Genomic DNA, 27669 nt, shown 5'->3' with positions numbered 1-27669 from the left:
CTTCAAATTATGTATGCCACCGAACTATACTCAACCGAGACCCGCTCTAAGTCGTCGCATTGCCGAGTTGCTCTTCTAAGCCAATTATACTATCGAGCTATCGGCCTAGCTAAGCTATCAAATAATTTTTTCAACAATAATTATTTAAAGTTATAGTTAATATTATAGCCTCGAACTATCAAAGCTATATTAGAATTGATTGATGCAAATTGGCATAGTCAACAAAATCAAGCGTGCAAGCCAGGGGGTGGTGGTGACATATTAGAATATTAGATGCTTTATGCCCTCTTTAATCTTCCTTACTTACAGCGGCCCGTAAGACGAGGACATGGTATTTTGCTTCGGATTCCCTCTGTACAGGTGTCCGCTTCCTATTAGTTTCTCCACGCTGTTTAGGTACGAGTACCACCATCGTCCTCGCCGGCACCGAAGGCATCTCACGTGTGCCCTTCCCCCCCCCCCCAGTACGCCCCCACGTTTTGCTCGCAGCTAAACGGACCGTGGACTCATCTCAGCCGTCCACTCTCATTCTAGCAACGGTTCGTTGGACGAATTAAAATCTCCACATCTTTTCTCCAATTCCATCTGTCATCTTCCCTCTTCAGGGGCAACGTAACGATCTCTAGATCCGCGCAACTTTTACTCTCTTTACTCCAGTCCTTCACTATTTCTACTAGATCCACAAGAACTCCATCTCCGGATCGAAGATGGCCGGGAGAAAGCCAGGCGTGATTGCTCTGTTCGATGTCGATGGCACTCTCACGGCTCCAAGAAAGGTGAGGAGGGAGAATTGAGCTTGTTTGGTGGAGATTTGACGGTGAATTCTTTGTTTTCTCTTGATCTAATTGAGTGTTTGGTGTCAATGCTAGGTGGTGACTCCGGAGATGCTCGAGTTCCTTCGAGAGCTTCGAGAGGTAATCGGATATTGCAGTTAATTATTCTGTGAGAGTTAACCTTGTTTGATGAAATGTGTCTGAGATGCGGTATTGTTTTTGGGGCAGGTGGTTACTGTTGGTGTTGTTGGTGGATCTGATCTTGTTAAGATATCTGAACAGCTCGGGAGAAGAGGTCCGTATTGGAGTTGGAATTCACTTATACATTAAGGACTATTGCCTATCTTTTTTGTTCCGATTTTAGATGTTTAATATGGTATTAATTATCAGTAATAAATGACTTGCTTTTTAACCTATACTTTGAATTATGGGGAACCTCGTAAACAGTGTAATGGTTGTCGTGGCAATTGGGGTCTGCTGAATTTCATTTGTTTGGAAATAGTACTGATGGAATGAAAGAAATGGAGTGTTATTATTATCTTCTATTTTGCTTCAGACTTGTGAATTAAATCAAGCTGTTTTTCCTTTCTTTTTTTTTCCTCCTATGCTGGACAGATTGACTTGAAATGAATTTACTGGAGGGAAAGAGATTGATTATATTTTTCACAACTCAATTCTCAAGCAGGAAAAACTAGATTTGTGATGCTAACTGTAATGAAAATATTCAAATGACTTATTGACAAAATATCTTAGATTTGGTTCCAAAAGGTCACTTACATTTATTAGTATCTGGCATTACAGCATCTATTTTTCCTCTCTATTATTCATTATGTCAATCACATACTTCTATATGCATCTTTTAAATTTTGTAATAACCATGAAGGTAATTACTCTTTCTTTGCAGTTATTAATGACTATGACTATGTCTTCTCTGAAAATGGTCTTGTGGCTCACAAAAATGGAGAACTCATTGGTACTCAGGTATATGCCATGTCTCTTTGTGTAACAGATTTCGTCCTATTTTCTACTAGCAGGTAGTACTATGTACTGATTTTTCTTTTCCTGCTTTGGTAGTTTATCTTGCCATCCTAAACGACGCCCTGACCCTCAATTGGCTACCTATCATTATGTGCTATGTATTGCAGTATTGCACTACTCTCATACATCCATGTAATTCTGGATTTATTTTCTTAGAGGTTTGTTGTTTAGGAAAATTGAAACTCTACTAGTGTTTTCATATTTACTTAGTAATGTTAAGACTTATGCTTATTAGTATACACAAGTATCATAAGTTGTGACTCAACACCTGAATACCTGATGCATCAATCTTACGTTTTCAGGTAAAATGGAATTAGATAATAAAACCTGCATATTTTGGTCTTATAAAAGTTTACCTACAAGTGGTGACCTACCATGAGGTGGTTTTTAAGTGTTGCTTTCTCCATGATAATAACACTCTTGGCTTCAAATACTCAAACTGGGGGTTTTCTTTACGCATATTTCTGAATTATAGTAAAGCTGCATGGTGCCTGCGGTATTGATATTGTCAAGTTATTTGAGCTTTATTTTATTATCTAGCTAATTGATGATCATTCTTATTCTTTCACCATGTATGTGTGCAGAGTTTGAAATCATTCGTTGGAGACGAAAAACTAAAGGTGAGGCCATTGCTTTTGTATATATATTATAATGAGCCAAGAAATATTGCCTTATGCCTTGATATTATTGCAGGAATTTATTAACTTCACACTGCACTATATTGCTGATTTGGATATCCCTATAAAAAGGTCAGTGGAAACTTGGTCAAGAAGTTGAATTCTGGTATATTTTATTCCTCATATTATTGCATTCAGGGGAACGTTCATCGAATTCCGGAGTGGAATGCTCAATGTCTCACCAATAGGGCGAAATTGTAGCCAAGAGGAACGAGATGAGTTCGAGAAGTACGATAAGGTAAACTATACTCACCAAAAGGCAATTACAGTTTTTATCCATGATACCTCTTTGGATGGTTGAAACTCAAAATGGATTATCTGCTAGGTCCATAATATACGAGCAACATTGGTTTCTGTTCTTCGTGAAAGGTTTGCACACTTGAATTTGACATTTTCAATTGGAGGGCAGATAAGTTTTGACGTAAGTCTATGGTGTATAAACTGCTTTTGCATAATATTAAGTTATAAAGCTTGATTCTCACTGCTGCTTAATTTTACTTTAAGGTATTTCCACAAGGCTGGGACAAGACCTACTGTTTAAGATTTCTTGATGAATATCAAGAAATCCATTTCTTTGGAGATAAAACATACAAGGTGATTTTGCAAGATCTAATTTATTTGGGGATGAATCAAAGCTAATATTACATTATGAATGCTAAGCTGACCAACCATCAATTAACATGTAGCTTCTCAGCAGACTAATGTGTTTTTATTACAGGGAGGAAACGATTATGAGATATATGAATCTGAACGAACAGTCGGTCACACAGGTATTCCCTACCCACAATATGCAGAAAAGATAAACATAATTTTCTTACGGTAAGATTTGTAGCTGCTGCCTTTTGTCTAAAAAATAAAAAATAAAAATTGTAGCTGCTGAATGTAGACCAATAAGTTACCCAATAGTGCTTGAGATGATGCTGACTAATGAAAGACAACAAATTTTACCTTTGTTGTTAAATCTGAACTAGAATAGGTTTAAGCTGCTAATTTTGAGGCGTACATGTAGGCCTACAATGACTCCTTTTTCAAGTTTTAATCAGTCCATTGTTTAGGAACATCTTCTCATGTAATAGCTGGACTTCTCGGCTTACTATCTACTTTCAGATTAAGCTCAAATAAAGTGAATGTGTGCTTCACTTTGTCCCGTATTAGCTACGGGCCTGGTGGTAAGAGTAGCGTTCTCTGAGACAAAGAAAGAGAGCATCTATTTACACTGACCAGCAACAATTACATGTTCTTCCCAACTATCTAACAAGGGAACGTGACAAAATACTTGATGTCTTTCCTGCACTGTTGGTTTTCATTCATACTGTACAAGTTCTACAGAAACGTTCTTCTTTTCCACCGGGTGATTAACTCTGTTAGAAGGATAGTTTAATTAGTTCTTCCAGTCTTTTCTCAAAATATCTCACTGTTTTAATTTCGCATGCCTTTTGTCAGTTACCAGTCCAGAGGATACAGCAGAACAGTGCAGATCTCTCTTTCTGGCCAAGTGAAGTCTACATGGCTAATCCATATCAGCATACTATGTAATTTCATTATCCATTTTTGGATCAGTGGAAATTCAATTAAAATGAATGACTGGCCTTGTAATTGGCTTCATGCTTTTCATCTATCCATCGGCAGATTTAATCCAAATACTATGTTATCATTACAAACTTTCAATAATAGATGGAGACCTTTGTCTTCCATTGTTACCTGATCCTTTTTTCTTTTCCTATTGACTGGGAATTCCGCCTGTGCTGTTTGGGGGAGTGAATCCATTTATATTTCATCTCAAATAGTTCGGACTAAGGGGTTAGTTTATATAGTTGTTGTCTTAAATAAACGAATTAGGCATATAAATTTGCCAACATTACTAAATACTTCTGGACCGTTTCATGATTTAACCATTATAACTCGTGTTGTTTGGAGTTGGATGTCAAGATTGTTGGCTGAAAAAAGTGATAAAATTTTGCAAAAATATTAGCCAAGAAGCAATCCTGGTAAAAGAGTCCTGAAAGCAGTTATCCTTAGAATCACATTTCCCTTGATTTCTATTGATTTGCTCTAAGTAAACCAATGTAGAAGAAACCCAGTGAAAGGAATCACATATACTTGATGAAATTATTAACCGTATGAAAGAAAGATGAATTCAAAACGAATAAAGAAAGTCAGCAAGTCCCAATATGGGTTCTGGGGTTCCAGTACTTGGATTCAATTGGCATTCTGGCATTCACAAGAATATAATTCTATGTACAAGTTGGTACTCAAGACACTGAGTAACCGAAAAAATACAATACAACAAAGAATGAACTGTTATGACATCACTTATGCCGGATCGATGCACACATCAAGATCAATCACCCTTCAGTTAAGTTGGATTGGAGCTGTTCTTCCAAAATCCAGTATCCTTCTGGAATCAATCATCAGATGTAAAGAGAACATTCCATCAATCAGCAACAATTTACGCTGCATATGTATCTTTCCTATATGGTCTAGCAAGGTGAAGTATCTAACTCTTGGAATTAGATTCTAGAGTTTTTCGATCTTGCCTAGAAGCATGAGTGTTCCCTCAAGGTGGAGGTGTGAGATGAGTGAAAAGTGTTCGATTCACTCTAGAATACTGAGCTAAATGGATTTGCGGAGAAGCACTAGAGTATGCAAAATGATGCACATTATCCTGAGTACCGGAACTTCTCAAATAGCCTGGAAACTGCTGAAGTTCTCTGGATGACGTGATAGTACCAGATCTGGATGGTGAGACCATATTGTAGCCCAAAGCACCAAATGATGGCAAATGTTCTCTGTTGACAGGATCATAATATGATAGAAATCCATTGCTCTTAGGAAAATCATTGAAGTTCACAGGTAGCATAGATCCTGGAGGACCTGGCCAATCTGGTAAAGCAGGTTGTCCTTGGGCAAAAGCTGCAGGGCCAGGATAAGTAGGCAGGCTGATGACACTGGGAGATCCTTCTGGCCTAAAGTTGCTTTTATCAGTTGATGGAGGACAGCCTGCTATCCTCACAGCTAGCATCTTTCCCTCAATTCTATAACCATTCATCCATGCTGCAGCCTCAGAAGCAAAGATAGGATTGGCATACCTGACAAAACCATAACCTTTGCTTAAACCAGTTGTTTTGTCAATGATAACTACTGCTTCTGAGATAGGTCCAAAAGGTTGAAATAGCTCAATTAGCTTATCTGTATTCACAGAGTGAGGAAGGTAGCCAACAAATAGTTTAGCCTCATCAATTCCTTTCAAGGACTTGGCGTCATACCCTGATAAAGCATGCCTTGAGTGGTTCTCTTGTCTGGGTAAAACAGAAATAGAAGTTGGTGAACTACTAAAGGGAGAAGGGCCACACTGCATGACTTCCCTGAGAAAGTTAACCTCATGAGTGCTTGTTCCAGTTCCTGGGGTGGATGCTGTCAAAGGACAATATGCTGTGAGATGACTCACATTACCACAAATATCACAAAGCTCACCGGCTCTGGATATCTTCTTCCGGACTTCACTCGAATTGTTCTCTTTCAGTGTTCCTTTCAGTTCAGCAAGCTCTCTAAGTTGAGCACGCTTAAGTTCACTTGTTCCTTCTTTCACAGGAACTAGTAGCTTTTCCACCATCTTCACTGCAGCATCGAGAGATTGCTGTGTATCTGCTTCTATGTATACATGCAAATCTTCGTTATCCTTCTCAGATATTCTATCCTTATAGTAATGACCCCTTCCTTGTCTATTAGAACCTTTACCCCGGAGTAGAATCCTAGCACCTGATTCTTTCTCCATTCTCTTTTGTGTGTTTCCACGTGGACCAATGATAAGGCCAATGAAGTTGTAGCCAGGGAATTCCTTTTCTGGTATATACAACTTCTTATATAGCTTTGCAGGTTTATAATCTGAAGGAGGGTGGAAAGTAGGATTCATCCGAATCAGCTGTGAAATAATATTCTGTCTACGCTTTATAAGTTCCGCACGAAGCCTGGCTGACCTTCCATTTACCATAACATCCAATTTGTTGTTAATTACTGGTGATCGAGATGTTACATAGTCATGTTGGTCATCAACAAGAAACACTGGATTCTTCAAATTCTGATTTATCTCCTGAAGTTCTGTGCTCAACTTCTGGATTTCCTGGCCAAGAATACTCTCGAGTACTGTATTATTTGAAAATTCAGGTAATTTTAAAGGACCCAACATCTTTAACTGAGCATCATCAATAGACCATCTTGTCTTTCTCTTTTTGGTAGAAATTTCAGCTTCTTCGTCATCAATTGCTTGCTCTGTATCCCATCTATTTCGCCTTCTCTTACCAGAACTCCCGGTGTTCTCCTCTTTCTTTAAAACATTACCATCACCAGTGGACCTTCTTAACTTGCTGCCATAATCAGTATCTGGAGTTCCAGCATATAGATCCAGCTTTGGGCTCTCATCCATTTTCTTTCTCTTTTCTAAATGATTGTCCAGTTTATCTATTGATCTTCTTTTTCTCTCCAAACTGGATTTAGCAGAACTAGATTTGCATTTTTCATCATGATCGCTATCAGAAGATGACTGAGCCTCACACCGTTCTGATGGTTCTTCTTCACCAGGTTCCTTTTCCACCTTCAGTTCTTTACTTGCCACTACTTCATCTGACACAGGCTCTTCCTCACAGGCATCTTTACTAAGTTCTTCACCATTAGACTCCAGTTCATCATTTGCCTCTACTTCATTAGGCTCCTCCTCTTCATCAGGGTCTTCTTCAACGAATTCTTCTTTAGATGGCTCTTCTTCCTCACTAGGCTCACATTTAGCATAAGCTTTCTCATTATCACCGCCATTTTTTTGAGACATGCTTGAATCAACTGAAATCCTGTGACTCCCCATACTTGTACTTGTTCTGTTTGCAATACTGTAGTAGGATACAGATCAAAACAGTTTGGCAAACACATCGACAAAAAGTCATACGAACTTGCAATCAGAATGTGATACATCCGGAGTTTCTCAGGCCTTTAGGTATATCAATTATCAACTTGATTAAATATAACAGATGGTTGTAATCAAACCAGTTGATAATTATCTGGTGGATTCAATATCTTCCTAGGAGAAAACTCAGCAAAATCATTTTCCAAGAAGCCATTTGAGAAGAATTCGCAGAACATTTTCAAAACAGTATAAAAAAAAAAAAAAAAAAAAGGGACTCAAGAAGACATGGATTTGCTATCCAAAATTCATAAATTACGCTAAAATCTAGCATTCTTTCCCAAGAAACTCGTCTTAGCATGGTTGAATAGGACTCCGAGACACCAACGGAATAAGGTGAACTCAGAAAAAGAAGAAATGATAAATGACAAAAAGATCGCATATTTGGTCAGCTCACAACAAACCCAAATCACAAAACAAATAATCTCCCGGCTTTCCCCCTAAAACCCCAACATATCCAGCAAAAGAAGAGCTGAATCACCAAGAACAAGAACAAATTCAAGAACACAACGAGAAATGGATACTAAAACGCAAATGAACCCTAGAAGGACCGAGCCCGAAGCATAGAAGAAATAAAGGAAGAATCAAAGATTCGGGGTAAGTTTTAACCTCTTAGAAATTAGAATGCGCTTTGCCACGAGAGAATCTGCCAAGGTGTTAGGTGGGTGACGTCGTCCAAGGTACACGCGTAGAAGAAGATCGATAAAATGACGTACAAATTCTTAAATCTCTACGTATTATGAGAAAGGTTCTTTGGGGGTTGGGAAATGGAAATTGTAAGACGGGCAGTTGGGCGTTTGGTCTAGTGGTATGATTCTTGCTTTGGGTGCAAGAGGTCGCGAGTTCGATTCTCGCAACGCCCCCCCCACATTTCAAGGCCCTCAGCTTGGTTTTGGATGCAAGTCTATTAAATTAATTAAGCCTTTCAATTTTGGGGGGGTAAGGATAAGCTTGACGAAGGCTTTTTACAACTTATTTCAGTCTTCTTCTTTTTTTAATTGGTAAGTTTGGGCTTAGAAGCACATCTTTTTTATAATTAATGCACACAATTTAACATCAGAAGCGCACGTAAGAGGCAATCGTTGTCGATTGAAAATGTCACAAACAAAAACATAACAGGTAGATCTTTCTAAGGCTACAATAATGAGGTCATCTAATATATGCAACTGTGGGAAATCCAAGATGGTTAATTCAACTGGAGTTGCCCAAAAACTGACTGCTTAATGCTGAAATTTGTGCAGTAAATACAGCAAATTAATCAAACCATTTTTGAAATAGCTGGCATGTAATTGAGCTTCTCATGCAAAAGTTCACTTATTTAACTTTAAATGACGTATAAACATGAGCAAATATTCAAGAAACAAGCATCACCATTGCATCTTGGTACTTAGCATATATAACCCATTGTCAACTAAAATCATTTTGGAGACACATAATTCTAGAACACCATGGTCATCATTTATTTTCCACACAAAAATGGTATCCACCATATACTTCAATGAATTTCCAATAGCACAAAGCGGCCTGATCTTTATCGCCTTCCTGATGCCACTGATTCTGCAGAGAACAAGTACCTCACTCGAGAAAGAACTGAATCATGTGCAGGGTCATACGGATGGTCCTTCGATGGAATCTCCAGTATAGCAGGAATAGGCTTGTTGTAGCTATCAACTAGAAACCTTATCATATTTGCAACCTGAAAATGGACAATACAAAATCACAATCCAAGGCATAGTATGAATGTATGGCAAATGCAAAATTTCCATTTCTTCTCAGACATAGAGAGACAACTTGCTCAGCCTAATTTGGAGCAGGAAAGGAGGAAGCAAAATTCTAGCAACAAATGCCAACAAATGTTGTGATATGGTGCAGAGACTTTACCGATGGCATCCCACACACTTTTATAGGTGCACATGTGAGTGTGGGCATGCTCACAGGTGCATGAGCTTTTAAATTAAAATCTGCCATAAAATATGAATGTCCAAAACAAGTGTGTTGCATTATTCTCAATCATCCACAACAATATATGTATAACAGGGAACCACCAAATATGATACCAGGACCTGTAATAAAATACCAGGACCTATAATAATTTCAAATTCTGATCCCAATTAGGGTTACAGATTCTGATCCCTAGAAAAATTGACGGTTTAAAGATTAGTTCTCCAATGCTGTCTGCTTGACATTCCTATAGGTGAACAGCACTAGTTCCTAACTGTTAATGAACTGATTGGATAAGCAATGAAATCATCCCTGGTCTATACATATACTAATATGAGTATATAAACAATATCAATTAACTTGATGCGTGAAGTGCGTGCTATATGGCTATATCAAGAAATTGGTAAAGTTTCGCATGATCGATGGTAAATGAACAAGAGTTTGTGCTATTGTTTATGAAAATTTTCATCGTCCAACTCGAACTGAATGACATAATATTGCTGTAGACTTGCATATTGCCAGTATTTAAACAATATCAACAAGTAACTTGGGTGCATGAAGTGTGCTTATCAACATGAAATAGCTGAGCACTTACATATTGGCTAATCAACACAATAGCAACATCCTCTCTTCCGGTGAACTCCTTAAATGCATCTTCAATAGCTTTCACAGTTGTTTCTATGACATGACATGAAGGAATATAAAAAGTTACGCGTTTGAAAATTCAAATTACTATCAATGAGCAAAATTAATTTGATGGTCATTCTTGAAAACCACCAGTCCATGATCTTGACTATTGTCAGCTGAAAGAAACAATTCATTATCTAGAAATTCCAAGTAACATTCTATTTTAGAACATACATATCAAAACTTTAAATAGGAAGAAGGAAAGTACTTTTATTGGACAAGAAGATATAGACAATTCACTTATTCAAGGCATAGAAACAACATATCAAAGGACATGAGTACTCATGCAAGTATTAGACTATTAGGTGTAGTGGATGCCCAAAGAGCCATGTAGACACTCATCTAGATGGTCATCCAGAGCCAATACTTGCTGCTGGAAGTATTTGAAAATTGAAAATTGATAGACTTAAAAGTTTAAACATTGTGAACTCGGGAAGTCCGTAGCGTAATTTGTCTCTTCAATGCAAACTTGAGAGCCTCGCCATGACATGGCTCTTCAAATCTTTGCCGCACCTGCCCACATCTTGGTCAATTATTTCCACAATCTTCTCCTTTATCATACATATCCAATTTACTCAAATAAATTTGATCCTACTTTCCAAACATAACCTAATATGAGTCTCAACATAGAATATGTAGCATATGAGCCATTTCTCCTTTTATTCACTTTATTATTCAATGCATGTCCCATATATTAGGCTCATGCAATTTCTTTTAAAGCAACAAAAGAACCATGTACACAGCTCTAATTCTATGAGGTACCCAGTTTGACCCTTCAATATGATGTCAGCTTGGTAATTAAGGTATTCCTAGCATGATTTTCCATTTTTCCGAAAGGTTTCGTGGCAATATGGTCATGATGGTAGTGCACAGAAGCTATCATTGCATCTTATGAATGCTGAGGATCTCTCAATAATGACTTTGATACATCTTTGTATCAGGAGTCTGTTTCAACAAATTTTAGGAGATGTTTCTTTTCCAGATTCAGATATTATTATTGATTATTATACTGCTCCTAATTACAGGAACTAATAACATATGTTTAATTTCTATGTTAGAATATCTCTGATGATCGATATGAAAATGCCATTAACTAAGTACCACAAAGAAATAGATAAACATGGAAACTATATGATTCAACAGAAATAATGAGTAATGGCGCTGCATAAAGATGAACATGAATGAAAAAGAGAAGGTTTCTAATTGGTGATTAATGGATATACTGTTATCCACAATGAGGTAATTTGTCTTCCTCCTGAGGTCAACATTACCAACTCCAGCCATCAAAAAACCAGTCACAGTATCCTAAAAGGGAAAAAAAAGGAAACCTGTCAGATTATACATGATTTATAAGGTAACTGCAATGACAGCAAAAGTTACAGACTCTCAATGTGATGCTTCTTTCTAATTCAATGATTATGACACTGTGCCTTACGTTTGGTCAAAATTTCGGAGGTAAACAGAGTAAATTTTACATGGCAAGATGACTATAATTATTTTCCTAAATGGTGTCAAAATAATGACGTCATAAAAAACGCTAAATATCTTATTTATTAATTAAGAACAAGGAAATCAATAGCCAAATACCCAAAAATGGATATTTTCATTGTTTAAATTCTAACACTAGTATGCAGATCCACGAAAAGCTTAATGCAAATCTCCTTGTGCCTACATCGGATGACTGCTGTATATGTATAAGTTTGAAATTGTGCATATGAAGCTCCGGGATGCGGTAAATATAATTACACACACTATATGTAGCTCAAAATCTCAAAGGTCCATGTGATGTGCGGGAATAAGCATCCGAGAAATACGTAGACATATTAAAGCGCAACCAACTTTTGTTTTACAACTTAACGTGCACCTCTAGGCAACCAAAATAATCCAACCATTGCCAATAGGAAATGTTATTTAGACGGTATCCATGTCGCACTATGAAAGAGGGAGAGAAGATCAATGACATGAAAGCTACAAGTAACAACACCAACTTTATACCCTTTACAAAATTTCAGCTTCTATAATTCAGAGGCAATCCTCCTCAAGAACTTACATTTAGAAGTACATCAATGTTAATAACTCGATCTTCGGTGACATGACAGAGAGATTGGACCACAATATTGTTACACTCTTTAACACTTCATAAATCAATTTTCATTGTCCATTTCTTTGAGCTTAAAATTATGATTTCTTATTGATTAATTCAAATAATTAACTGAACCTAATCAAAAGGTAAAGATGTTCAGAAATTTTTTACTACGAAATTCTATGATGGGATGCTCTGCTGAATAGTCTTACTCCCAAAAACTCCAAAATTTCGGAACTCCAAAGCCATTAAATCATCGCGACACCTAGCAACAATTCTTATAGCAGATTATTCTGTCAAGAGCCTAAGCAACACCTAACTGAATCAAAAGAAAATCTGAAAACTTGCAGCAATATCATACTTAACAAATTATGATTTCTCCAGAGACAAGCATATGCATACCTCATCCGCAATCATGGCTATAAGAGCCGAGTTACTAGTGGGGATCTGAGCACGACCAGCCATTGCAAGCAGCAATCTCTACTGTTAGAGGTGAAAGAGAAATCAAAATAAAATACCCAATGATAAAACCTAATAATCGATTTGATCGCATCAAATGATTCGATTCGCGAAAAAAATTCCCATCGAACACCCGAAATCGTACATCGTTACGCATACGATCGAGAGAAATTCGGGTCTATTCCGAGAAGGAGATAGAGGTGGACCGAGACGTACCCGCGATGCACGACGAATCCGGGGGGGAGAGAGAGAGAGAGAGAGAGAGATCTGAGGAGGGGAGGAGATGGAAGGCCTCGAAGGGAGTCGGTTGTGATTCCCGAGGTGCCTCACCCGTGCGACCATAGGCGTTGTACTCTTGACTATTGCCAGCTGGCCTATTGGGCCTAAATGGTCTCCCAAGCCCAATTGTATCCAATTTGCAGGCGAAAGGCTAACTGCTAGTTTCGTGCTTATTAAGACATGGGCTTCCGGCTTTGGGCTTTCGGGCATCGGGTAACGGGTTAAACCCTAAACTCGAAATCCTATGCATCCATTAGTATGCACAATGGTGAGAACTGAGAAAAAGATAACCCCTTCACTAGCATCGTATGTTCTTGTTGCATCTGATAGTCTGCCAGCGTCTGCTATTAAGAAAACTTGGCCTCCTTTTCATGATACGTTCTTATATTTGGCACAAACTTCTGAAAGAAAAAATTTCAGATAATCTTTCATAGTAGGTGAAAAAAAAAGGCTTCTTGTATGGTAATTAGAAAGATCATCCTAAGAACAGGAATGCTGCCACTTCTTGCCAAAAGAGGTACCACTTGGGTGGTGGTACCACAGCATTATTCCATGTCCCAGATACACATCCAAAAATCTGGCAATGGGGGGTCCCCTGGCACGATCATGCCTTTGAACGCTAACGTGAAGTGGTGTAGCATCTAACACAGCCTCCTAAGCATATCCATATATGTAAATAGCCCAACAGCCACGCGTGGGATTATGCCATCTATGTTGGAAAAACTTTTATAGCATAGACGACGTAACACCTTCATGCGCTTCGTAGTAATCGATAAGAAGGCGAGAATTGATTGGCTCCCGTTTACCCACGTTCCTCTAACCGTACCACGAGAATGGCCTCAAATGCCTCGACTGCAGGAAATCTCTTCCACCTTACGCCACAATCTGAGCCACGTCTTATCTTTAACATATTCTATGCTCTACAGGACTATATTTGTGATAGCTATCCAACCAACTGACACGTGGTCGGTTGAACGATCTCCATAAAGGGAGGAGCGGTGGATCCTCTGTCGTACTAGTTGTAGGAACTCTTTTCTTGTGGCTTAACATGTATTTAGTTATAACTATCGACGTTGAAGGTAAGAATGATTGGAGGAAATATCTACACCTGATGAATGTTGGAAGTTTGAGAGGTCAACGTGCGAATATATACTTTTAATAAGGGAATGGCAATAAAAATGTAAGAGAAAGTCTAAGCTTAAGCTGCAGTATGTGGACGTAGAATTCTCCGTAAACCAAGTGGTGAGTACTATGTCGTTTTAAATGATAATGTGACTGGGATGTCAACCATTGAGATTTATTTGAATAGTAATGACTACCATTTCCAACCTAACTCGCTTTCTCGTGGTATAGCTCTCCTCCACAGAGATGCTGCATCTTGGCGTCGTCCATTTGCGTGTCAGTCTACTATTAGTGGGTTATCATAACTCCGACCACCAGAACTACAGAGAATCCACTCTCTTTCCCCAGCGTTAACATAAACAACATCCATAAATAATGAAGACCGACGAAAGCTAAAATCTTAAAGAGTGCACATGTCAAACACCTTGCTTGCTTCCATGACCACCGGCTCTTTCCAAGACGGATACAAAGAAGAGGAAGAAGACCTACGGCCTTCCTGCGACTGGGACTTCCACCTCTCCGCTGTAGTCTCCAACTCCGACTCCTCTTCCGACGCCATCGGCGCCATAGACTTCTCCTCCTCCTCCCCCCGCCTACTCGCCACCGCCGGTATCGCCCGTAAGATCCGAATCTACTCTGCCGCCGCCCTCCTCGTCCCCACTGACGACGACTCCCCGCCGCGCCATGTGTCCTCCTCCTGCGACCTCTGCATCTGCGCGCCGGCAAAGCTCAGCAGCGTCCGCTTCCGCCCGGACGCTGCCGGCCGCGTGGTGGGGTGCGGCGACTACGACGGTGTCGTCGCCGAGTACGACGTCCAGCGCTACGGCGCCCCGCTTCTAGAGCGCGACGAGCACGCCGGCCGCCGAGTCTGGGACATCGACTATTCCTCCCCCGCCGCCTCCTCCCACGGCCACCTCGCCGCCTCCGCCTCCGACGACCGCACCGCGCAGCTGTGGGACTCCCGCACGTGCGAGACAGTGGCCGTCGCGCGCTTTAGCGGCGCCGTGTGCTGCGTCGAGTTCGACCCTCTCGGCGGGCCCTGGTTGGCCCTCGGCGGCGCCGACCGGAATGCCTACGTCTACGACGTGCGGAAAATGGGCAGAGGACACGTGTGGGAGATGGAGGGGCACTCGCGGGCGGTGACATACGTGCGTTTCGCGGGGGGCCGGGAGGGTGGTGACGTCGGCGGCGGACGGGACACACCGGCTGTGGGAACCGGGGATTGGTAGGCAGGTGAGGGAGTACGCGGGGCACGTGAGCGGGAGGAGCTTCGTTGGGATGGGGGTGTGGAGAGGAGGGGGGTTAATAGCGAGTGGGTCGGAGAGCAACGAGGTGTTTGTGTACGATCTCAGGTGGGGGAAGCCGATCTGGGTGAGGGGATTCGATGAGGGGAGTTGTGGTGGGGACGAGAAGGGCTTCGTGAGTGCTGTTTGCTGGAGTCAGGAGAAGGAGGAGGGCGAAGAGATGGATGGCGTGCTCGTTGCCGGAGGATCGGATGGGGTGCTCCAGATCTTCGTTTGCAAGAGGAAAGAAATGGATTTGGATTAGTTCGCTTCAATTGAGATATGGTTAATTAATTTGTTTATTATTTTGGAAATGCTTCCTCTTCTCCAGGAAAGGAGAGAGAGAGAGAGAGACTATCAAACTTCTTTGCTTCTCTGTTAACGACTGCGTGGATTAATTACAACTTATAACAACATCCACCCCTTCGCTGCAATCCAACCACATGCAGCGAGAAGGCAGCTACGTGGCAACATTCTTTATGTACCGAAAAATAGTAACGAATTGTACGTACGTATATGCAGCTGATCAGTAGGGCAAGTTGTTTTCTGTGTATCTTTTAGAACAAGACGCAATAAAGTTGTTCATCCATGCGTTCATCAAGAATGGTGTTAATGTTTAGAAAGTATTGTCGATGAACAATCTTGTTTTCTTTCATTTTCACTTATTTAATTTGCATCATGTCAAAGCTTCTGCAGTTGAACCTTTATTCTATTGGGATTTGGGATTTCATCTGTCAGGATATCAAGGTGGTTCTTCTTTAGAGACAACTATGTATCTAATTTTATGTCAAGAATCTCAACGATGCATGTAAGGCTTATCTGTATGCGATGGAATAGTGTGGGTGACGCATCTGTGGTTTTCCTCACCTTGTTAGTTTTGGCTTAAATTGGAACGGGTGTTGCTACGTGGAACGAACGATATCAAATTCACGTTCCGTCCTTCAAACGTTCAACCGGACCTATGGACATTCTGGAGTTCGCAACCGGAGAGTCTTGAGAAGGCTTAGTGTTCCAAGTCCATTCAAACGCCTTTTGAACCGAGCAATAATTTTGGATCTCTTTGCTGCCATTCGAGCTTCCTTTCGAGTCATGCGTTGTTGAGCGCGAGAGAGATGACTTTGTAGTAAGAAGAGGAGAGAAATTGGAGCTCGCCAAAACTTATATTTGTATCTCTCTAGATATTGGAGTTTGGAATCTATTATATTTACATTTTTACTAATAGATTAAAGTTTTGCATCAGCCGTGAATATAATCGCATTACTAAACCACGTATATATTGTTTCTCGTTCTCTTATTTACGGTTTGCATGCGTTTGATATTCTTATTTAAGGTTAATGTAGGCAATTAATGGTGATATCTACTTCTAGTACTGTTGTACAATTTTAATTTAGTATTATTATTATTATTAATTCGTTTGGTCTTTTTGTGAGTTTAAAGTTCTGGTTCAGCAAGCGGTTTTGTGCAATATAGCTTTCCTACTTTTATCTTGAATTATTGTGAGAATATTCTCTCGCACCCTTCTTTTTTAAAGTCTTGAATCAGATTTGGAAAAAATATATAGGAGATTAATAAATCACTAGTCATAGTAGGTATCTGAATGAGTTGTAAACTGAAGTTTGCTCAAGAAAAATACTTGTAATACTGTTAGTAGTACATGCATCCTCTCTGGCAATGGAATTCTAAAGGATTAATTGACTTGCATTTCATCATTTTGTTAGTTCATATACATCTCATTAGGTATAATTAATACACTTGAGTCCTCTCTTTTAAAGCCCACATGACTAAATTGCTTCTTAATTGATGGTAATATTTTTTTTCTTTGCCAATGTCATTAAGAAATCAGCTCGTTGCTGCATTTATATTAGGTAGCTTCTTTGTCCTTCGCATATTAGAATATATGGAAAATGATTCCACCTTTTTCACTTATCTCGCAAACAAAGACCTGCCTCACTACCTCAAATTATGCTTATCTTAGATTAAAGTACCTTTTAAAGTTATTGGTGTTTATGACGAATATTAACAGAAAAAATCCAAGAAGAAAAAGAATATATATTCTGATAATAGTCCTCTAAACGCATGGCAGTAAGCATCCAGGAAATTAATCAAGTCGTAGAGAGACATATTCATCTAATAACTATAAAAGCTGACACTAGAAGATGCACATTTTATTAAGGAGTAGTAGGTGCTCAATTTGTCGACAAGAGCACTTGGCATAAAAACAAAAAAAAAATTGCCTAAGAATTCGATTATTCTATGTGCGTCTTCTTGCCGTGTTGTTATAAGAAAATGTTTTCCTATATGCATGAGAGTTGAGGGAAAGATTTCACTAAATCGCATGTGGAGCTCTCTTTATTCTAGGACCAAGTTGTATATTTCTATAACTGTGATCATGCATGCCTAAATATATTTAACTGCAAGTTGGACTGCTTTCTAGCTAGAACAATAATGAGCTCTTCAATCTAATTCTCATTTTTGGCCCTTTGGACTTCTGCTCCTAGTCTGCAAGCTAGCTCAAGAGTTAGAATGGTGTTGATTTAGAATTGAGCAGTAATTTGCATTGCAGCATGCTATTCTATTAGAAGGAATCATCCATGCAGCAGTAAGATAATTCTCTAGGGAGTATTATTGGTACGTTCAGTAGAACAATTTTAAAGCTCAAAGTAAAGTCGACGAAGAGAAGAAAACATGAAGTGAAAAATCTACAGAAGCTATTTGCTTTTATACACAAAATATGCAATTGCTGCGACAAAAAGTCTTTGTTTCCGTAAGCAAAGAAAGGGTCAAAAGAATGCATGACATACGAACTTACGACTATAATGCAGAATATGAATTAGTTACTTGTTCTCTTAGCTGAAATTAAGAGAATATGATACATAGGCCAAATGTTATGCAATAAGAAGGTAGAGACAGAAGAGAAACATTATGGTGATTATTTGCAGTAAGTTGTTGTATAGAATTAAAAGTTAGCAAATAATTTTTCAGGGCTGCTTGCTCGTTTATTCGCCTCTAATTTACTGCTGCGTGCCTGTCCTGACAAATTCTGAAGTAATGATGTCTACCAAATTATCATATTTTGTTAGTCCTGAGGAATCAAGAGCCAGATACCCCACCAATGATTGATAAAGGATTGTCAAACACTCCACAGTCTCTGAATTAATTAGATGAGCTGCTGCTTCTTAACTTAATGTCCTTGTGAGGAATGAAGCTTCATTAGCAGAGGCAGTCTGGCCATAGTCTGAACATTGGATGTATACCAAGAGTCATTCTAACTTTTATGGCTGTTGCAGTAAATTAGATTTAAGAAAAAAGAGTTGACATCATCACCCAATTGTGACTAATTCATCTTTGAGTATTTTTTTAATTTTCATGTGCATCATGCGGTCAACTTACATATCGGCAATAAAATAACAAAGAAGCCTAGAATGATCCTTTAAATCACAATTCTTGTAATCTGTGGAGCAACTCCAAGGTCAAGCTTGCATTTGGGCCCTCTTACTATTGAGTCTGAGAAATTGCAGAGAGGAATGGGGTGTATGACTTGCGAGAAATCTACGATGAAATATCGAAAAGGGTTGTGGTCTCCTGAAGAGGATCAGAGGCTGAAGGATTACATCCTCAGGCATGGCATTAGCTGTTGGAGCGCAGTTCCGGCAAAAGCCGGTGAGTTCCTGCATTCTTTCTCTACCTTTAATCTCTTCTAAGATTTCCACTAAGTCTAATTATGGATCAGCGCATGCAATTTTCCTCGTTGGCATTCTTCATCAATTCATATTTAGAAATCATCTTGGTCTGCAATATACTGAGATAAGAAGTGAACTGCGTGACCAAATATGAATGCTATGCAACTCATTCCACATGCACCCCTGATACGTAGTCAAGAAGTTTTTTCATCTTTAACAACATTAAATTTCTTTGAAAGGCTTGCTGCGAAATGGAAAGAGCTGTAGGTTGAGATGGATTAACTATCTGAGGCCTGGATTAAAGCACGGAATATTTTCTCAGGAGGAGGAGGAAATAGTAATTAAGCTTCAGGCCAAGTTAGGCAATAGGTAAGCCATCTAGAAATATTTTAACTGAACGTATATTATGGGTTAGTATAGATTATTGTTTGCAAGAGGTGAAGTAGATGATTCCAAATTAATCATGTTGGCCTTTAGGTGGTCACAAATTGCAATGCATTTACCTGGGAGGACTGACAATGAGGTGAAGAACTACTGGAATTCCTACCTCAAGAAGAGAGTCACAAGGACTGAAGGCTTGGGTCCTCATGGCTCTACAAGCTCATCTCCAGACTCCAAAGGACATGGCGATCACCTAAAAGACCATGAAGAAGAAAACAAACTAGTTCTGGATGGAGCAACAGAGACTCTCGTCTCTAATGTCCTGTTTTCAGATTGGTTACCCTTCAACAATGAGAACGGCCAAAGCTTATCGAGCTTGGACTCGAAGAATTCGGAGAGTAATGTCGGTTTAAAGCCAGGAAATCTACCTAAAGATGAACAATATAGCGGAAACTTCGCTGGTGAGCTTCAACTGCAACATGAACCTGCAGGTCTTATAGCAGGAGGTGGACTATATGATCTTCTGTCCATGGGGGAGATCTGTGGTAGTTTCAGCACGAATGATGATCTACTATTCTTTTGATCTATTGTTATCTTCCCTAAGAATGTAAAAAACTTTTGATCTGTTGGATTCTTTTTATGTGTATTAAATTCGTTGCTCATTAATTTGTCTCAGCTTGTTTTGTTCTCTTTCCTTCTTCCACCACTCTGCAGAGTGTTCCAGTTCTAACATAAACGTTTTATAACATTCATTATGAGTGCATCTAAAAAGACATTCTAATGCACGAGGCCCCTGCTTTTAAGTCTCATGAAGAGCCCGAGAGTCGTTAGATTCGGCCACCATATCGACGAGAAAGTCGAAGACATCAGTGGCCATAACTGCAGTCGCGACATCCTCCTTGTTGAGCGTCTTCCGCTTGCTCTGCACCGCTGCCGCCCACCCGCGCTGCACGAGCTCCTCGATGAAGAGCTCGCACGCCTTCGAGAAGATGATGGGCGCCTCGCCCGATATCATCTTCACGCCGTCGCCCGATCGTTTCATGATCTTCTTTATCCTCGCAAGCGGCAGGGCGTGCGGCCCGGTCCTGGCGGCCGCTTTGCCGGAGAGGATGCCGGAGTATGCTCCGGCTTGTCTCATGGCTATAGTGTATAGAGAGATATCTACATGGACTGAAAGAAATATGTGCATAAATAGATAATGAGCTATGAGGAAGTTGTGAATTGACTAAGAACAAGAGTGTGTTGGTCAATGGTTGCCGGCCAGAGAACTATGGGCCGGCATTGACCAATGAGCACAATTTGACAAATTTGCATGTTAAGACTTGTTGGCAGGACTCAAGAAGCATAGGATTCTTGCTCTCTCTCTCTCTCTCTCTCTCTCTCTCTCTCTCTCTCTCTCTCTCTCTCTCTCTCAATTTACCATTAATACTTTGACTTTAACGAATTTGCACTTTACATCTTATATTTTAATTATTTACAAATTAAGCTATATACTTTAGAAACTATCCCTTAGCTAAACTTAACTAAAATTTTAAATTAAATTAACTATATTAAAGAATTACGAAAATATTATCAATAATCACATTTTTATTCTAGAGAAGAGGAAGAGAGGAGAGAATGTAAACTAAGAATATTTTAGTTACTTTTTAAAATTATCTAATGGAAATTTTTTTATGCCATCCATTCGGTGTTAATATAAATCGGGTATTTTCTAATTTTAATTGCTAAAATATAAGGATCAAGTTGTAAATAGTAAAAATATATGGTATAATCATAAATTAGTTAAAAGTGAGATGTTAAATCTAAATTCTTTTTTATTTGTTGAGATAAAAGAAACATAAGAATATATAATCCTATTGACCTTTCTTTTGAGAACAAGGATAGGATAGCTGGATAGGGATGGATCATGCACATGTACAGGTTAATCCGACCGAACCCGGGCTTAATCCGGAGAAATAGCACATTACAGGACCCGACCCGTTTATTCTACCCGATCCGCCTGTGGGCACGGATACGGGTTCGGGTCACTTAAGGGCGCCAGCACGAAGCCCGCGATAGAATGTTCGTCGCCAACATTCGACCTCATCTCGCGATGCCTCCACCTTCCTCTCTTCCTCCATGGAAGGAGGAGAAGAACCAATGGAGCTCGAGGGTTTCCAACGCTGTCTTAGCTCTCTACCGATCTCTTCCCAAGAAAGGAAAACCTCAGGGTCGCGAGACTACCGTCCTCGCCGCCTTCCTCCTCTCCTCCCCTTCCTACGGTACTCTTCCGCCAGAAATCTTAAACCCTAGTGCTCAGAACACTAACCCTAGATTACTCTTTTCCCTTCGATTACTTGCTAGATTTAGAGGTCGTAGCCTTGGGAACCGGCACCAAGTGCATCGGCGGGTCTCTTCTTAGCCCCAGGGGCGACGTCGTCAACGATTCTCACGCCGAGATAATTGCTCGAAGAGCTCTCTTGAGGTTTATTTCTTAGCAAGAATTTGGATTCCCTTCTTTTTCTTTTTCCCCGCATTGGTCACGTTGACTGTTGAGGGGAAACAGGTATCTGTATTCTGAGATAGGACGACTTGACGCGAGCTGTGGAAATGGCTCGTTTTTGTGCTTGGATTCTAGCTTTGATAGAGGAAAGAAGTATAAGATGAGCGAGGGTTGGCATTTGCATCTATATGTTACCCAGCTTCCATGTATGGGCTTTATTTGCTGCTACATTTTGAAATTAATGTTAGTTTGTTGTGTACATTGTATGACTGCGTGATGCTCTTCACCACAGGTGGAATTTTTGAGACTCAAGGACTTCCTTCTGAACGAGAGTTCTCACCAATGAACAAAGTCAGTGGCCCAGTAGGTATGGCTCATTGTTTATAGTTGTACAGCTTCTATAGTCACTCCCTTAGCTTGAAGCTCTGATAACTATTTCTTGTTGTAAAGATGTTTTTTCTTCTAATAAGAAGTGCTTGAGCTGCCCTGATAATTGAGCGAGGGTAGCTCGAGCCAACCTTGTCACAGTTCATCTTGAGGCCTAGCAAGCTTGAGCTATGGTTCCTGACATTTCAAGCTATTGGTCACTTGCAGTCCTGTGTAAATCAATGTGGTCCACCTTGTAAATCAATCCGTCCACGTTGACTCGTTAATGATTCTCCTATTCTTTGCTAATAGTTGACTGTTAATGCCCAAATGTTTGTCCCTGACCTTGCCACCATGCTGGCTCTCATCATTGGCAACCCCATCAAAGTCATTTTCCTTGCTTGAGATATTATGTATGCAATTTGCTCTTGATACAACCTTAGCTTTGTTGCATGCAAAAGATGAATTTTCAGTTGTTTGTTGAGTCAACTAAGTATCTTGCACCTTGCTGCATTACTTGATCAATGTTGGAACTGTAGTGCTATCTAGAAGTTGAATTGATTTATTTTCTTCTAAAATATTCTTTAAAAGGTTTTCCTAAAGTTGCTGGGATGGTTCAAAAGAAGCCAGGCCGTGGTGATACAACCTTATCGATGAGCTGCTTTGATAAGATAACTCGTTGGAATGCTGTGGGAGTTCAAGGTTTGTCGCCTAATATCTCCTTTGCAACTTACTTGCTTTTACACTCATTTAGCGAGGTCTTATGTCCGTTTCATTTGCATGTTTTGTAAGACAAGTAGATAACTTGTTCCTTTTCTTTTCTTTCTTTGAAGGCATAAATGTTTGTTAGCATGGTGATAGTTTAAAGCCATGAACTGATGTGAGCACCTCAAACTGAACCAGAGGATGTTAAGCAAAAGCTGGAAATTGGTTGGGCATAATAAAGGCCACATGATCAAAATACTTAATAAAAGCAAGCAAAAAGTCAGACATAGAGCCACAAAGCCAGAATACTAAGAAAACATCAACTACTTATTTTCCCATTGAACAGCACATCCTGCAGCTTACATCTTGGTCCAGGATGATTTGACATAACTTGGGATGTATGGAGCATCTTTTTCTGTGTCAATTGGCTATCTGATCTTTTCCAATACATGCTGCGAACATGATCTAGTTCTTATTTTAATTCCAACGATTGATGTTTACCTTATAAAGGGTCAGAGCCTCTGTCGGCTTCATATCTGGTTAAGGTGTATGCTATAATCATCAGCCTTTTGATCTCATTTGTATTTCTGTTGATATGCTTCATACAGATTAAATACTTTCTAGAAATAAATTGCAACCTGGACTACTTGGATTTCTACAGTGGTTGATCAATATAATCGTGCTGTTTTTCTTAAAGATTTGCGCAAAATGGTGTACTCTAATTTTTTGGGTCTAAAAGTATTCGTTGTTATTAGTGCCCTGTGTCTTGTTCACTGCAGGAGCTTTGCTTTGTCACATTCTGCAACCTCTATATATGTCTACCATATCTGTGGGAAAATCAGCTTGTGATGCTCCTACTGAATTTTCCATTGGAGATGATCTTGGAAAAGCTCTCTGTGATCACCTTGCTTTTCTATGCAACAAAGAATTAAGTCCTTTTCAAGTTAACATGGTCAGTGTTTCTTGGTTGTTTCTGTTACAATGCAACTTGTTAGTTCATAACATAACATTGTTACAGTAATATACAGCTGGATTTTTGTGAAGCTTCTGTTCCACCGAAAGAATTTCAACGACCTTGTGGTGACTTGCCCAGTTTAACATGCGGGTAGTTCATGGTTTGTTGTCCATTTTTCACTAGTTCTGTTCTTCTCATCTGCTATATATTCCCACTTGTCTGGTAGAATAGATGAAGAAAGAACACTTTCATGGATCTTCTGATCCTAGGTACTCAATTTGCTGGAACAAATTTGGACTACATGAAGTTGTCCTGGGAACAACTGGGAGGAAACAAGGAACTTCTTCTAAAGGGGCCATCTTTCCTTCTACAGAATCATTACTGTGCAAGTAGGTATTTTTTTGAGATTCTTCATAAACTTACTTGCTGCTATTTTGATTTCATCTGATACTTATGTTACACGTAATAATATACATAGGCTGACCTTAGCAGTGTACAGGGTCAAATTTTGGGATGAGTTTCTACCAGAAAATGGGCTAGTATTTACCGTGTTTTTGGATTACAGGAGAAGATTGTTAGAATCCTTTATATCGTTGAAACATGGACTTTCTGAACAGTTTCAACCTGAAGATATTTCTTATCGTGAATTGAAGGTAATTATTTATTTTATTTTCAGGAAGATGTATATATATATATATATATATATATATATTCCTTTTGCTGTTTTCCATATAAAGATGCACAGTACAAGTTCAGTCCGACCATGGTTTTCTCATGCTGTATAATTAGTAATTTGTCTAGTTGATATTTTCTTACTTGTTAATAAGCTGTTCATCAGGTATCATAAGGCTAATAAATACAATTCCGAATATTTACAAATACTCTAGCAAGTGGCAACTACTTTGAACATCGCATCATTAGTTTCTAGCAAAGTTACTGCAACAATAAAATCACTATTCTAAGAACTGACCCTATTTCATCTTCAAAAAAGAATTGACCCTATTTTGAATATGAATTGGCATCAATTGGCACGATAAATGTAGTTGCCACTTGCTAGAGGTCCAAGCATTCAAACTATTGGTTGTAACTGGATAGCAAAATGTATGGTTGATCGAAATTATAGAAACAATAAGAGGGTGAAAGACTAAGAAAGATAATACATTCCAAAAAAGGTTCATTACAATGAGGATGCTGAAGCTAATTTGAAGCCTCACCTGTATGGACCATGAGCGGAGCTTCACACTTCTGAACTTGATTGCAATCAATCAGGGAAAGTCAAGAGAGGAAGAAGGAATCACAATACAAAATGACTTGATCATTTCTGATTGAGGTCATCCTTTTGGTTTAAGATAATCTGTCAATGTTTGGCCTGATGTTCTTTTGCAGAAAATTATTATCTACGGTGAATTGCTGTCTGTGGAAACTGTCATTTCAGGCTGTTTTCCAAGCTGATTTGAAGGGACCCAATTGTACTGTGCAGGACATGGCTCATGAATACCAATCTACTCTAAAATTGTTTAAAGACAGTCCACTATTCCGCTCCTGGCATGGAAAGGCTGCAAACCTCGAGTTCTTTCAGCTGCACTATAGCAAGTAAAGAAGATACAATTTACAATGGACATGGGGAATTGCCCTGTGTCGCTCCTAAGAGCAAGCATAAAATCTGCAAAACCATCATTTTCATTGCCCTCTCGAGATGTTATAATTCCCTTTTATCTTTTGTTGGTGTAACAGTTTCTCTTAGTTTAGTTTTTTTTCTTCTTTTCAAATTGTATCAATTTATTTTTTTGCTTCAGAATATACTATGAGTATGTATGTCTGTGATACAATCTGTGTATTACTATGTATGTCTGAGATACATTCAGTAAAGGTGAGTAACATCCTATTGACAATAATAGTGTTTTGGTGCATGACGCTCATTGAAAGTAAGGTCTGGAAAGAGTAGGACTGTATGCATCATTCTCTTTGCTACTGGACTGTTTTGTGAATCGAAGTCATGATATCAAATTTGAGTTCTACAGCTAAAATACTGGAAATAATGCCAATTTTATGTGGGAATTGTGAGGAGCTTTGGACTCCATTCACATAGATTGCATCTTGCATATGTGGAGAAAATTGGTAGATCATATCATACTCTACTTCTAACATTTTATTACCAACACCAAATTCATTTTCCTTTTGGAGTGCTGACAGGTAATTTGCACGGTTATACTCTACAACTACCAGTGAAGGGGATTAAGGATTAATTAGAAACTTGCTTGGAAGCGAAGAGAGGTGGTAAATGGAGAAAGTGTTAACTTCCAAGTGCCGGGAACTCCAAACAATACTTACTCCACACACCAACAGTGGCTGCCAACTATTCTAGCTGGAACCTGTAACAGAACACAAGCATAGTTTTCAGATTGTAATTTTATATCCATGACATGATAAAAAAAACTTGGTGTGGAAGCTAAGTCTTGCGTGAAAAGCAAATCCACCTCAGAAAGTAGTAAACCACAGAAAGTTTGTTGTTTGGTTGCTAGAACTGAGATAGGAAATGATCTGAGAAAGAGGACAAGGATAAATTATGTAGTATTCTTCTTTTCCTTTTCTTCTTTGTTAAATTGATATTATATTACTATCTATTCTTCAGATCACCAGTGAAAGCAACAAGATTTCTACCTCATTAATTTTGGCTGCTTAATGGTGCAAGGAAGAGAGGTGATAGATGTTTATGGGAACCATCTTTCCTAAAGAAGCTAAGGAGAGTATTTAAGGGGGGCAGCATCAAAACAAAAGGGTTCTTCAGATATAGAGGAACATTGTATAAGGTAAGCACATGCATATGTTAAATTGCAAAAGATAAAACAAAGGAGGGATCCCATCTCTTCTTTTTTGCATACCTTGCTTCATAAGAGATGGAGAACAAACAATCTCCAGTTTGATGTATTATCACATTTACCAGAAAGGAAGGGCCTTCCAACCTGTTAACTTATTGTTTAAAGCCCATTAATTCATGTCATTAGCCAAATTGTTCATACTCTCTTTCTCTCATTACACTTCTCTTTCCAAAGAGGAATAATTTATAATACCATTGATATCACCAGCATCTGAAAATGCCACAATTTACTTAAGCTGACCACTGTAGCCTAACAGTCAATAATACCCCTAAATGTTGGGTTTGATATTTGATACAACCCAGCTTTATAATTTGGCAAAGAGAAGTGCATCATCAAGGAAATATTAAGAATTTTGTGTAAACTTTTATTACGACCAAACAAATAAATGGGTGATATCTGAAGTCATTTGGTCTAGATTTGTGATGGCATTCCCACTAAACCTCTGGTAAAGTACTACTTTTAAAAAAAAAAAGATCATTGTTTATATTTAATTAGAGTTTAGCTCCTTTATCTTTCGGTGGATGAGGTTGGCGGAGGTGGAGAAGAAGCTTTGTTATGTAACCACGATCGCTTTATTACATGGCAGTCTTTTATTTATATTCATTTATTGTTATATAAAGTTTCATCTATGGCTCTCTCTCTCTCTCTCTCTCTCTCTCTTTTAGAAGGCAATTCATCCATTTGTGTACGAAGAAAAATAATGTTATAAAATAATTCAATCAATATAATAAGAGGGCTTTCACAATTTAATTATATTTAATTTTTTTAATTTATAATAATAAGTTTTAATGTGGATTATACATAAAATTGTGTGTACTTTATTTTAACAAAATATGTATCAAAAAATATATATACTCAGTGTAATATACTAAATAACAAATTTAATATAATTAAATTGCAAAATTCCCAAGTAGACAATAAAGAATTT

At 38.9% G+C, this 27669-nt stretch overlaps 7 protein-coding genes and 1 non-coding gene across 17 annotated transcripts; 5 read left to right on the top strand and 3 right to left on the bottom strand.

Annotated features, from left to right (window-relative positions):
• Positions 1–322: 322 nt before the first annotated feature.
• LOC140789003 (phosphomannomutase) lies at positions 323–4193 on the top strand. The gene is made up of 11 exons (XM_073138578.1): positions 323–776; positions 870–914; positions 1002–1068; positions 1678–1754; positions 2396–2431; positions 2505–2560; positions 2627–2726; positions 2814–2909; positions 2993–3082; positions 3207–3258; positions 3932–4193. Exons 1-11 carry the CDS (start codon positions 708–710, stop codon positions 3985–3987), a joined length of 744 nt encoding a protein of 247 aa, XP_072994679.1. The 5' UTR covers positions 323–707; the 3' UTR covers positions 3988–4193.
• Positions 4194–4644: 451 nt separating this feature from the next.
• Positions 4645–8260, bottom strand: LOC140786052 (uncharacterized). Its single transcript, XM_073134262.1, has 2 exons — positions 8049–8260; positions 4645–7368 (listed from the first exon to the last, which is right to left on the bottom strand). Exon 2 carries the CDS (start codon positions 7341–7343, stop codon positions 5046–5048), a length of 2298 nt encoding a protein of 765 aa, XP_072990363.1. The 5' UTR covers positions 7344–7368; positions 8049–8260; the 3' UTR covers positions 4645–5045.
• Positions 8231–8302, top strand: TRNAP-UGG (transfer RNA proline (anticodon UGG)). The gene has a single exon. It is a non-coding gene; the product is annotated as a tRNA-Pro (tRNA).
• Positions 8303–8728: 426 nt separating this feature from the next.
• Positions 8729–13033, bottom strand: LOC140780279 (V-type proton ATPase subunit F). Of its 2 annotated transcripts, none has more exons than XM_073125706.1 (5): positions 12826–13033; positions 12553–12633; positions 11291–11372; positions 9976–10058; positions 8729–9135 (listed from the first exon to the last, which is right to left on the bottom strand). In XM_073125706.1, the coding sequence occupies exons 2-5, from the start codon at positions 12613–12615 to the stop codon at positions 8971–8973; spliced, it is 393 nt and encodes a 130-aa protein (XP_072981807.1). In that variant the 5' UTR covers positions 12616–12633; positions 12826–13033; the 3' UTR covers positions 8729–8970. The 2 variants fall into 2 exon arrangements, with proteins under 2 accessions (XP_072981807.1, XP_072981808.1); XM_073125707.1 differs by having other exon boundaries at positions 12755–12927.
• Positions 13034–14292: 1259 nt separating this feature from the next.
• Positions 14293–15894, top strand: LOC140800379 (WD repeat-containing protein RUP1-like). Its single transcript, XM_073155130.1, is given in 2 exon segments — positions 14293–15172; positions 15174–15894. Coding segments are annotated over 2 exon segments (1134 nt in total). The 5' UTR covers positions 14293–14423; the 3' UTR covers positions 15559–15894.
• A 2923-nt stretch (positions 15895–18817) lies between these two features.
• Positions 18818–19937, top strand: LOC140800837 (transcription factor LAF1-like). Its single transcript, XM_073155732.1, has 3 exons — positions 18818–18953; positions 19213–19342; positions 19451–19937. The coding sequence occupies exons 1-3, from the start codon at positions 18818–18820 to the stop codon at positions 19935–19937; spliced, it is 753 nt and encodes a 250-aa protein (XP_073011833.1).
• Positions 19938–20153: 216 nt separating this feature from the next.
• LOC140800757 (nuclear transcription factor Y subunit C-6-like) lies at positions 20154–20492 on the bottom strand. Its single transcript, XM_073155593.1, has one exon. The coding sequence runs from the start codon at positions 20490–20492 to the stop codon at positions 20154–20156; it is 339 nt and encodes a 112-aa protein (XP_073011694.1).
• A 924-nt stretch (positions 20493–21416) lies between these two features.
• Positions 21417–25757, top strand: LOC140780501 (tRNA-specific adenosine deaminase TAD1). 9 transcript variants are annotated; one of them, XM_073126112.1, is made up of 10 exons: positions 21417–21615; positions 21704–21818; positions 21972–22042; positions 22129–22203; positions 22794–22904; positions 23687–23859; positions 23936–24012; positions 24132–24251; positions 24428–24515; positions 25343–25757. In XM_073126112.1, exons 1-10 carry the CDS (start codon positions 21447–21449, stop codon positions 25457–25459), a joined length of 1116 nt encoding a protein of 371 aa, XP_072982213.1. In that variant the 5' UTR covers positions 21417–21446; the 3' UTR covers positions 25460–25757. The 9 variants fall into 9 exon arrangements, with proteins under 9 accessions (XP_072982213.1, XP_072982209.1, XP_072982205.1 ...); XM_073126108.1 differs by having other exon boundaries at positions 24362–24515; XM_073126104.1 differs by having other exon boundaries at positions 21900–22042; positions 24362–24515.
• The last annotated feature ends 1912 nt before the right edge of the window (positions 25758–27669 follow it).

The sequence above is a fragment of the Typha latifolia genome, chromosome 1 (genome assembly GCF_019914945.1).
Source record: "Typha latifolia isolate L0001 chromosome 1, TyphaL0001v2, whole genome shotgun sequence".
In the NCBI taxonomy this organism is placed as follows: domain Eukaryota; kingdom Viridiplantae; phylum Streptophyta; class Magnoliopsida; order Poales; family Typhaceae; genus Typha; species Typha latifolia.
The sequence above is the reverse complement of the archived record's forward strand: the minus strand, read 5'-3'. Positions and strand labels throughout refer to the sequence as shown.